The sequence below is a fragment of the Blastomyces gilchristii genome (genome assembly GCF_000003855.2).
Source record: "Blastomyces gilchristii SLH14081 genomic scaffold supercont1.1, whole genome shotgun sequence".
Lineage (NCBI taxonomy): Eukaryota > Fungi > Ascomycota > Eurotiomycetes > Onygenales > Ajellomycetaceae > Blastomyces > Blastomyces gilchristii.
Window position 1 is genome coordinate 6597607 of NW_003101682.1, and position 13179 is coordinate 6610785.

Sequence of the window (13179 nt, forward strand, 5' to 3'; positions counted from 1 at the left end):
GAGAGAGAGTGTTTCTAACAATATCTGTATATTGATTCAAGAACTTCTCAAGAATAAAAATTTTTTCAATTTCAACATCTTTATAAACAATGTCTGATCATCACTGAGCTTCTTGTGAGCATTTCTGTGACTTCTCTGATCACTTTTTACCAGCTGGTAAAGCAGGGGCGCTGTCACCCATGACTGCATCTTCATCTTCCTCAGTCTCACCACTGCACCTGATCTTCAAGCCAGCAGCTCACCTCATTTCTTCCCCAGGCCAGCCCCTGGCTTCAAGCAGCACAGTTCCTTTCTTTGCTGTAAGTCTTCTCATAAGTAATTTCTTACAGACTCTAGCTGACAGTTCTTGTAAAGCTCTCAGTGTTGTCAGTGTCTCCTGCAGCCCTGCAGATCTACAATCACCTCTCTTCTGCCTGCACAATCTCTGACCAGATATATGCAAATATGTCTAGATTCTCTATCAATGATTCTCACATCACAGTGCATTTCTGCAATTTCATTACCAATGAGAGATGAGTTTCCAGGTACCTATAAAATCCAGATAATCAAGGCAATGCAAATATCATGAATTTGTGACAGAAGTTAATCTGAACAGATGAGCCTTCTCTTCACATTCTCATTGTTTTCAGGCTGAATACTCCAGCATAACTGAGAGAGTGAACACAGCTTTGTGAGAGATATCTAATCACATGCACAGATGACCAGTCTTCAAGACTCTGCTACAACTATACACACTCTGATATTCAGCTCTTCTGAAGTCTGTGCATTTCTGACAGTCTTCATATCAAATACAACAATTGTCTGTACTGTGAACATGATACTCTCTGCTTCTTTAAAGAGGGAAATTGATAGTTATGAGAGAATTGAGTGTCACAGATATTAATAATATAAGTGTGAATTTTCTTTATTTTTTCTTTATTGATCTCTAAATTGCATTTGCAGCCCTGTTTGTTTTCTTGTTTTTTAGCTTTAATAAGAACATGTTTTCTTCTTTTCTTGCATACACTGCAGACTATTCATTTCAGTAGAAACTCATTATCTTATAGACTAGAGTTTGTAAATAACAGTGTTAATATCTTTATCATAATCAGATTCTTAGTGAAGACTGTGTTATTCTGACTTATCAGAATTCACAGTATGAAAGTCATGTCTCAGCTTCTGCAGATGTCTTATCTGTCTGAATGATTCTCAAGTGAACTCATTCATCTTGTCAGAATATTCTTATCACTGAATCTTGAATCAGAGCTCATAACCTCACTTCTCTGAGTCAATAATCTCTTTAATCTGATATTCTCTTTCACTCTCTAGTGCTTTACAGACAGAGTAATGAGTCACAGAGTTCTCTTCTAAGAATTTCTTATATTCACAGAGTAAAGAGATATGAAAAACATTGTATATCTGCAACTCAGGTGACAGTTTTAATCTATAGAATTACAAGCTAACTTTCTTCACAATCTTACAAGACTCTGTTCACAAGAGATTCAGCTTCTTACTAAATCTCTGTGTGATGATGTTTTCTAGACTCAGTCAGACTCTATCATCTTTCTTGAAACTCTTTATAATATGCTTGAAGTCATAGTATCTCTTCTGATACTCTTGAGCCTTTCTCAAGAATTCACAGGCTTTCTCTCAGATCTTCTGAATTCTCTCAGCCTGTTCACAGACATCATCACACTCTATAGTGTACTCTCACAGATTCATCAAGATCATCTGCAGATAAGTCTTAGTGAGCATCTCAAAGAGGGTTTTATCTGTGCTGACATACTTTGAGTTATTGTATATAAACTCTGTGAGTAATAATCAATACACTCAGTCATTCTGATTATAATTAACAAAGTATCACAGATACTGTTTTAATATACTCATCAGATATTCTATCTGATCATCTGTCTGTTAATGAAAAGCTGTGCTTAGATCTCATGAAATCTTCAGTATAGTTATCAGATCAGATCAGAACTCTTCTGTGAAGATTAATTCTCTATCTGAGACAATATTTACAGACAATTCATGCAACTGAATCACATTGCAGATAAAGATATAAGTCAAATCCTTTAACTTCAAGTTCTTGCAGATGAGTATAAAGTGTGTTATCTTGATAAAGTAATTCACTATCATCAGCACACTGTCAAAGCAGACATTATATATGTTCTTGCTTTCAGAGAGACTTATAAGAACATTCATTTCTAGCTGTTCTCAAGGTTTCTGTGAGATGAATAGAGAAGTGAGTTCTTCATATAATCTGAATCACACTACTCATGAACTCTGATAAATAGTATAAGAATTCACTATCTTCTTCACAAGTTCTTATATCTTCAGTCAGAAGTATTTTCTTATAAGCAACTTATGAGTTCTAGTGTCTGTAAAATAACCTGCTAGAGAAGAGTTATAATGCCTTTTAATAAGTTCTATATATAGAAACTCATTCACAGACACATAAATCCAGCCCTCTCTTTGCAAGAGGCTATTTAAGTCTCTTCAATTCTTTATTTCTGCAGGATTGATCTCTGCTGTGAGCAGTTTCTGAATATACTGAGCATATTCATTCTTCAGTTGCAGTTCAGACAATCTGAATAGAAGATCTTATAAAGACTTATACTCTGTTTCTTCTTACATCAGGTCTTCTGCAGTGCTTCTCAAAGCCTGCAAACTCTTCAGATTATAGATACTCTCTTCAAGAATTCTCACAGAGATTCTCAGAGTGTTGACTCTCAGTGTTATAGAGAGTAGTTGTGCAGACTTCTTTCCTTTCTTTTCTCTCTTCTCTTATAGAGAATTGAGAGACTCTTCAGTCAATCTCTTTATAACACTCAGTCTGAGCATTCTGTAAAGCTTTTCTATCTTCTCTAGCTTCTCTGTATCTGTCACCCTGGCCTTCTTAATATAGTCTGACCTGTGAGAGAGTCTGTCTGCTGAGTTCTTAGTTCTCTTAATATATTCTATCTTGAACCAGAACTCACTCAGTCTCTGAGCTCAGTGAACCTGCTACTGTGAGAGTTTCTTGATTGAAGTAAACTGTTGCAAGCTGTCATGATCAGTTCTAACAGTAATCACTGTTATAAGGCTCTTGAAGTAGTGATATCAGTGATGAAAGAATTTTACTATCATGAGAAGCTTCTGATTATGAATGTCATAGTTGATCTTCATGAGTTACATCTTCTGTGAGAAAAAGATCACTGAAATTCAGTTCTCATTTAACTGTAGTTGTAAGACTATTTCTGAAATCACAAAGAAGAAGATATCTGTCTTCAATCTGATTAAGAGTAAGAAATCAAAGTGAAACAGCATCACTGTATCTATGAATATCTATTTTAATCTTGCAAAGACTCTGTGAGCTTCTGAGATAAGAAAGTTCTCACAGTTCTCTCTTCTCAACAATCTTTTCATTCTTTATTCATAGAATGACTTCTTCTTATTTTCATTCTTCAGCATGTCTGTAAGGGTCAAGAAGATTCTCATGAACACAAAGATAAACTATCTATAGAAATTCACAAAGCTCAGAAAGATCTGAATCTCATGAATACTAGTTAGCTTCAGTCATGATAGAATAGTCTCAATCTGTGAAGATTTCATCTGAATATCATTTACAGTGATTACATATTCTAGGAAATTAATCTGATGAGTACTGAAGTTGCACTTTGCAAGCTTAATATACAGTTCTGTCTCATCTAAGACCTTTAATATGCTTCACACATGCTCAGTGTGTTCTTTCTTCTTCATGAAGTACATCATCACATCATTCAGATATATTACTATGAAGATATTCAGATATGTGCAAAGTGTTTTATTGATGAAAGACTGAAATATCACAGGGATATTAGTCAGATCAAAAGACATCACTAGATATTTAAACAATCTCAGTGCAGTTCTAAAGACAGTCTTTCATTCATCTTCAGACTGTATTCACAGCTGTGTATATGCATTGATTACATTCAGTTGTGTGAATATGACAGCTTCTGTGAGATGATTGATTACATTCTCAATCAGAGACAGGAGATAGCAGCTCTTTATTATCTTGAAGTTCAGGTTATAATAGTTTACACACAATCTGAGATCTTCATTCTTCTTCTTTGTGAACATCACAGAGACTTCTGTGAAGGTCTGTGAAGATTGAATGAAGTTATTCTTCAGATTCTTCTTCATATAGATCTGCAAGATCTCTGTCTTATAATGAGAGAGCTTATAGATTAATTCTCAGAAGGGTTTCTGCTCTTCTATCAAATCTATTATCAGATTCTTCTTGTGATGAAGAGAAAGCTCAGCTGTCTTAGCTGAGCTGAACACCTCTGTAAGATCTCAGTATTTCTCTGATATCTGAAGCTCAGTTTTCATGACTGTGAGGTTCTCAGACACTTACAAAGTCATTACATAGATGAGCTTGTCTTCTCTAATCAACTCTGCAGCATTAACTGCTTCTATCTCTGTGAGTGAGTCTGTCAACACTGATTGAAAGTATAAACCTGACTCATGAACAGCTATGTGCAGATTGTGTCTTTGAAGTCATATAAGTCTCAAATACATGTTATCTGTGATGTCTGTGATAATCACAGTTTCTGCAAATCTTCTTCAGATTTCAGAGAGATCTTGCAATTCAAAGATAGCTCTTGTAAGTCTCTCAGTTCTCAGATCTGAGTTCTCACACTCTGCTTATTGTAAGAGCAGGTTCTCAGTCTTCATCTTTCAGCTCATTCACTTCATGAGCTTTAGAAACATCACAGTGACCTGGGATCCTGAGTTCATTAATGCTTTTCATGCTTGTGAGACAGCAGTACTGCAGTGTAGTCTCTCTCTGTGAGTAAGCATTTTCATTGAAAGAGTAACAGATTCAGGTGTCAGCTTCAAGACTCTTAAGAAGGCTGTTGCTGACTCTGTCTGTGACTCTTCAAATTCCTATTTTAGTTTGTTCAGATAGTTTGCACAGAGATGTTCTGATTTAGAACAGATAAAGCAGAGTCTCTTTTTCTTAATCTCTCTGTTATACACTCTGTTCACAGAAGCTTGTAAAGCTCTCTCTTTCTACTCAGCAGTCAGATATAAATCTCTCTGTGTCTTATTATCTTTTTCTGACAAATCTGTTCTCTGTTGTTCTGGCTCTTGTAGAACTGATTGATGATTCACTCTCTGTAAGTCTGTGACTCTCACAGTGATCTGTAAGTGATGAATGAGAGTCATCAGTTTCTTCAGAGTCAAGAACTTAGAGCCTTGCTCAATGAGCTTGTTCTGCATGCCTTTATCCAGCTTCTTTACAAATATCATCATTCAGGTCTTGTTTCAGAACCCTGTTTTCACAGGTCTCAATTCACATCACAATTTCATGAAGTGCTGTGAGTAGTCTTCATCAGATTTCTCACCTCTTTTTCTAATATTAATGATCACAGCTCAGGTGTTCTCTGTTCAGCTTGTGAAGTTTCTCAACTTATTCTCTAGATAGGTCTTGAGAACAGATCATTGAGATCTCTTATAATCATTCTCTAGATGATTCAGTCAGTTCTTGACTTCAGTGTAATAGAGGTCTGTCATTGTATAGATGACAGCTTCTTCATCTTTCATATCACACAGCTGGGCTTGTGAGTCAATTTCAAATACAAACTCACAAAAGCTTTTATAGATTGTGATTTAATAGATGGCCTTAAGTGATTGCAGCTTGAGAAAGTTTCTTTTCAGTTTGCAGATATCTCTGAAGATCATGTCTAGAGACTCAGTTTGAGAGTGTTTACAGGCAGCAAGCATTTCTTGTAGAAAAATAGCTTGATTTCATGAGAGATGCTCAAGAATGTTCTTCACTGAGATTGATTCATTCATGGGTTTGAAGAGTTTCCCTGTCACAGATGCAGAGAATGATGTCTCATGAGTGATTGATAAGTTCTCTGAGACTTCTTTCACAGAGATTATTCATGGTTCAAGTGGCTGCTCCTGGGTGCCTGTAGTAGGGTTCACAGGGATTGAAGCATGTAAGTTTCTAGTTCTTTCAGTCATAACAGGCAGTTGCTGACTGACTGAGCTTGAAATGTAAGAATAAGTGCTCACAGATGATTATTCAGGTGTTTACAGCTTGATGTGATATGTACTGTTAACTACTAGAAGTGTTCACAGTAGAAAGATAAATGTAGAAGTCAAATGTATCATAGTATTCAAGCTGAGTTGTGAATAGTATTTGTGAATTCCAGTCTATATAGTTGTGTATAGCCAAGGGCCGCTAGCCCTATTGGTTACGCGAGAGATAGGAATAGGGGTAAAGAATCCGCGAGGAGCGGGATTTCTTACAGATTCTGAGCCTTGAGCTGAACTCTGAAGTAACAGATGTATTACTTATATTGAGATGACTCTGCTTCTTCTAGATATGTAAAAAAAAAAATAAAAAAGTGATATTCTTCACAATGAAGAATATACTTTCTCAAAAATATAAAGTATATAAATCTACTGACTGACAGATTCAGGGAAAATGAAATATCTCTAATAAAGAGTGAGAGTCTTTTCAAAAAAGATAAACTATTCATATTAAAAATATTGATACAACATTTTAAAAAGAAAAATATGTCATTCAGACTATAATCTGTAGAATAGTTAAAGATTGTATTGATAGATCTATCTACAAGAACATAATATAGTGATGAGTCACGTGATCTAGTGAGATTGCTAACCGCAACGGCTATAACAGTTAACAATTACTACATCTACTCTAGTCACGTGCCACTTCAACCTATTCATTTAGTGTAACTCACATAGTTAGATTACAATACAACACAACAATGTTATTCTTCAAGAGATTATGAAGTTCTTATTAAGCTAATGAAAACTGCTGAAATAACATGCTAAATTGACATCTTCATATATCATTACAAGTGTGTCTAGATAATTTATTAATTAATTAAACTTATAATTAATCTAAGATTCAGAGAGATATCTAACTTAATAAAAGAATATATATCTTTAAGATAAAGAAATAAGAAAATTTCAGAGCAGTAAATGCAAGATCACAGATCACTGTTAATATTAATAATGAATTAGAAGATGACTCTCAGAGTATTTAAACTGAATGAAATTATTATAGAGAAACAGTCTGATGAGTTTAATAAATATAAAGACTTAATTAAATATATCAATGACATGTCAGATAATGCAGAGAGCTTAAGTAACTGAAATAATAATAGCTCAGTGAGTGAGAAGACTTGTATAAGACTTGAAATTATAAGACTTCAGTATGAGATTGAGTGAATAAAGATTAGTAAAGATGAGACTTTTATAAGTAATAAGATAAAAGTGAATCTGATAGAATATCTTCAATAAAAAGAGAAGACATCTGTTATAATAAAAGTTCTTAAAGAATTTAGAAGTTAAATAAGACTTATTAAAAGATTAATAGTTCTCACTGAATTTATTAACTACTTAATATAAAGAGAGAAAATTCTTTTAACTATAAAATAGTCTGAAACTGATGATATTCTTGAAGATAATAATCTTAATAAGAATATTATTATAGATATATAATATTTCTGAAAAAAATATAATCTTTGATTATATAATTATATATAGTCTGTAATTACTCTGCAGACTAAAGCTTATTTCATTATACTTAAGAAATTCAAGTTATCTACTTATACTCTGTAAACTATTATAGAGAATAACTTTTCTAAGAGATCTACTATCTATAGAATTTATTTATTTAAGAAACTGATTAGTATAACTGCTAAGTTAAAAGACTCAGATTACACTTTTATTAAATATCTGATTATTATAAGAACTGATTATATTTATTTAAAATATAAGATTCTGAATATTATATTTTTTGATAGACTGCTTATAGAAGTTAACAGAGATTAAGTCTTATTTATAAGAAATTAAATAAATCAAATTAATAAAGATAATACTTAACTCTTAGAGAATGATTTTATAAGTCTGTACTATAATATTCTTTTACAGCTCTCTACTGTAAATGAAGTAAATACTGATATATCTAGAAATTCTATCAACAATATACAAGATAAGAATAAGAAAGACAAGAATAAAGAGAAAGATAATAATAAGAATAAGAACACTGAATTCAAATCTGAATATAGAGATAATAATATAAGAATCTATTATTATTATCAAAAGATTAATCATATTTAGACTGACTGTTGAAAGAAATACTCTGAGAAATATTCTTCAAACTTCAATATAAATAGGAACAAGAATAAAGACAAGAATGCAGAGAATACAGATACTACTTCTATTTATAATGTTATAAAGTAAGTATTTTATATTAAGAAAAAGATCTATATAAGTAATTAGATAGAAAAAGATATCTGAATTCTAGACTTTGAATCAGATACTTATATCACATCTCACAGAGATCTTGTTATAATAAAACCTCAGAAGATGAAAGTGATGTTAAAAATAACAGATGAAATGATAGTCTCTGCTGCAGCTATAGAAGATATAAAGATTTCAGTAAAAGAAATGAATATACTGTTAAATAATGTCTGCTATGTCTCAAAGTTAGAAGTGAATCTTATAAGTATAAGTAAGCTTGTATATCAGAGTTATATCTATAAGTAGTTAATATATAAGAATAATTATACTATATTAATTATATTTTCTGACTGTATATTCTCATTTACAGTAAGATTAAATGAGAATGATATCTATAAGATGAAAAGACTGATTATATACAGAGACTTGATTCAGTTTGTTATACTTAATAATAATTTTGAATCTGTGAATATATTACAGATGAAAGATGATATAATATTAATACTATCTGAAAGAAATAATATAAAGATTATAGAACTTATAATAATGTAATAATATTAAAAACTAGAATATTTAAATTCTGCAGATATTATAAAAATAATAGCAGATTCATATATAGAGATAAGAATTATTAATTAATAAGCTTTATCATTTTATAAAGTCTGTGTTTAGATAAAAATAATATATTCAATCTTCACATCTATAATATAAGCTATTAAGCTGATAATAAGATTCTTCATCAATCTAGCAGAGAGTGAAAAAACACTTTTCAATAGAAATAACACTTTCACTAGAGAGAGTATAAGCTACTGATTGAATATAATAAATAATACAATCTGTTATAGATAAGTAATTCTTATAATAAGAAAGAGAGAATCTACTATAAGATTAATAAACTTTATTACAGATATTAAGATAACTATATAATATTAAGTTGAAACTCTACACTGAGATAGTGAAGAAGAGTTCAAAAGTCAAGAACTTAAAATCTACTGTCAGAGTAAAGAAATAATGTATGAAATGACTATATCTGACATATCACAATTAAATAACTCAGTAGAACATGTGAATTAAATAGTTATAGAAAAGATATAAAGTCTATTATTTAATAGTAAATTAGAAAGAGAACTTTAAGATGAAGTAATACAAGCTATAATCATGATAATTAACACATTCTCAATATTAACAAAGATATTTGAATGTAAGAAAGAAACATCACTTATATCTTTTAAAGTATGAACTGAGATACAATCTTCTGTTCATTGAATACAGAGATAAGAGTGTAAGATCTATAAGAAGAATTTGAAAGTATTGAATAAGCTTACAGATAGAACTGACAGTAAGAAATAACAGCTGATTGAATATCAAGAATTATATTAATATTGTGTGTGAGATTCTGTTACATGTTATCTTGAGATTGTATGAGATGTTATATTTGATAAAGCTCTTGACATAAGTGTAAATACATTTGTAAATATAGTGAGAGAATTCAATGAATTGTCTAATAAATTGAATATTCTGAATGTCAGAGAGAGATAGCAGCACTACTTACTATAATATTTAGTAAAGAAAAAGTCAGATGTTTTGAAGATAATTATTAATAAAGACTTAGAGAGTGTAATTGATTCAATCTATCTTCTAAATAATAAGATACAGCTTGTTATAAATGAAGAGTCTGAAGACTCTATTAATAAGAATGATTCTATTCTAAGTATTCTGACAGACTGATTAACTATGCTGATGAAAGTCAAGAGAAGCTCAGACTGAGACTATTAATATAAGATAATAAAAAAGAAGATTAAGATATTTGAATAGAAGAAGATATATATTATTATTAAAAAGGCTCTGAAAATGAATATTCTTACAGATAAATGAGTATATGATTAGAAATTTAATAATAAGAGAGAAATTATCTACTTTAGAGCTCACTAAGTGATTAGAAGATTCTTATAATAGCAGAGTATTCATTATATAAGATTGTATACTACAGTGATATCAGAGTCTACATTATACAGTCTATTTACTATATTAACTATCAAAGAATGAAAGATCAAATTAATTGACTATGTATTTATATTTTTGAATGATATACTATTACAGAATGAGATAATCTATATACAACTACTTATAGATGTTAAGCACAGCTAGACTGACAGTGTGACCGTGTCTGAGACCAGGACCAGATTTTTTGATAGTTTCATTATCAATTCAACTGATCCCATTACACAGTTTTAACATTAGATAGTAGTCTCATACTGTCTCAGTGAGACTTACTGTCTACTCTTATCACATTTTTCAAATGAGATCATGATTTTCACTTCTTAATTTAAATTATTTTTATTGCTTTAAATGACTTTAAATCTCATTTGAGCATTATTAAAAAGCATTACTTTTTAAAAAATTAAAAATAGTCTAAAAAAAACCTTAAAATGTCTAAAAATAGTAACTTTATGCCAAGAATAGGACTAAATGAGATTAAATGAGATCACTTTCTCATTTTTTTCAAGTCATGGTTTCATTTTAAGATCTGATATATAGTCACTTTACATATTTTTTTGATAGTCAGTCCCAGCGGGGTTCACGCCAAGAAATGTATGAAATCAGACCAAATGAAATCAAATGTGAAATTCATGGTCTCAGCGGCCAGTCTAAGCACAGCAGAGAGAGCTTGATGAGACTACTCTGTCAGAGTCTATATAAAATGAAGTAAGCTATGAGAGTATGATATTTTCTAGCAATGAAATATCTCATTATATTGAGATTCAAGATATCATTTTATAATGATAAATTTTTATATTACTCTGTTCATAAGATCTATCTGATATTACATGTTAATAATTATCAGATAACAGAATCTCAAGAATAGTAATTAAACTGAGTATTAAAAGAGATTATAAAGAGATTTAAGATAAAGAATATCAAAGAGACTAAGTCATATCTTAAAATGAAGATTAAATATTAGAGAAATAATAATTTAGTGATTACACAGAGCTGTTATATTAAGAAGATTCTTGAAGATTTTAGTATGAATAAGATGAATTCTGTAGAAACCTTAATGATGATGAGTATATAACTGAAGTTTTCATCTAATGAGAATGATAAATTGAATAATAACTTTACAGTTATAAGATATTATCAAGAATTGAGATTATTACAGTATTTAATCTCAAGCAGTCAGTCAGATCTAGTATTCAGTCAACTATCTCTTACATTTTAACTTGTGTTTATACAAAGTATGTTGAGTAGTGTTAAAGCATGTTCTATATTATATCAAGAAGATGAAAAATCATGATATATTATATAAGAAGAAGATAGAAGATGATCTGAGTTCTATAACATACTATAATTTAAACTGAGCAGAGATAAATTCTCAATACAAATCAACTACTGACTATATTATATTAATTAACAGGTCACTGATCTCATGACAGTCACAGAGATAGATATCTATTACTAAATCAATTACAGAAGCTGAGTATATTACAGTTAGTAAGACAGCTTGTAAGATAATCTAATTGAATAATATATTATATAACACTGAATTGATGAATGATGCGAAAGTGAAAATTTACTTACATCTATAAGTTAATAATAAGAGAGCAATTGATCTAGTAAAGAAAGAATTCTTAATATAAAAATTATATCACATTGAGATTAGATATTATATTCTCTGCAATTTGATTGAAAAAAGAGAAATCATGATGAAACATGTTAATTCTATAGTGAACATAGCTAACAGGCTCATCAAGTCACTGATGAAGCCTGTGTTTGAAGATTTTATCAAAAGAATTAATTTGAAAGAGATCAGAAAGAAATGATTGAATGATAATAATTATACAGTAAATCAGTGAATTTTGTATGTATTTCTTAATTTTTATAGTTATTACTGTACAGACACCTTTCCTAATAAGGAAATCAGAGTCTGATTGATGTAATTAATTATTATTGCATTTTTGAAAGATTTGAGAATAAGAGAGGCCCCGAGTAGCGGCTTATAGACCACGATGTAGCAAGAGAGAGTGTTGGTGATTACTACACCTACTCTAGTCACGTGCCATCTCAATCTATATGTAACTCGTGTAGTTAGATTATAATATAACATAACAATGTTATTCTTCAAGACAATAATGTGTAGAATAGTTGAAGATTGTATTAATAGATCTATCTACAAGAACATAATATAGTGATGAGTCATGTAATCTAGTGAAATTACTAACTGCAATAACTGTAATAATTAGACTGGCCGCCAGAATCATGAATTTCATGTTTGATCTCATTTGATCTGATCTCATACATTTCTTGGCATGAATCCCGCTGGGACTGGCTATCAAAAAAACATGTAAAGTGACTATATATCAGATCTTAAAATGAAACCATGACTTGAAAAAAATAAGAAAGTGATCTCATTTGATTTCATTTAGTTTCATTCTTAGTATAAAGTTACTATTTTTAGACATTTTAAGGTTTTTTTTAGACTATTTTTAATTTTTTAAAAAGTAACACTTTTTGATAATACTCAAATGAGATTTAAAGTCATTTAAAGCAATAAAAATAATTTAAATTGAGAAGTGAAAATCATGATCTCATTTGAAAAATGTGATAAGAGTAGACAGTAAGTCTCACTGAGACAGTATAAGACTACTATCTAATGTTAAAACTGTGTAATGAGATCAGTCAAATTGATAATAAGACTATCAAAAAATCTGATTCTGATCTCAGACACAGTTACACGGTCAGTCTAGTAATGATTAACACTCTCTCTCAAGATAACAAGAATCACATATAAAAACACTCAAATCATCAAGATAGTCTGTCAAAATTAAATATAAATGTAAAATTAAACATTTTCAACTTTTACATCTGTAAGTAGACTGACCGTGTGACCGTGTCTGGGACCAGGACCAGAATTTTTGATAGTCTCATTGTCAATTCGACAGATCTCATTACACG

The 13179-nt window shown here is 30.5% G+C and overlaps 1 protein-coding gene across 1 annotated transcript; it reads left to right on the plus strand.

Annotated features, from left to right (window-relative positions):
* Positions 1 to 179: 179 nt before the first annotated feature.
* BDBG_00698 (uncharacterized protein) lies at positions 180 to 1181 on the plus strand (the record flags this gene model as incomplete). The annotated part of the gene is made up of 4 exons (XM_031719998.1): positions 180 to 299; positions 330 to 371; positions 698 to 799; positions 1092 to 1181. 4 exons carry the CDS (start codon positions 180 to 182, stop codon positions 1179 to 1181), a joined length of 354 nt encoding a protein of 117 aa, XP_031575967.1.
* Positions 1182 to 13179: the final 11998 nt, after the last annotated feature.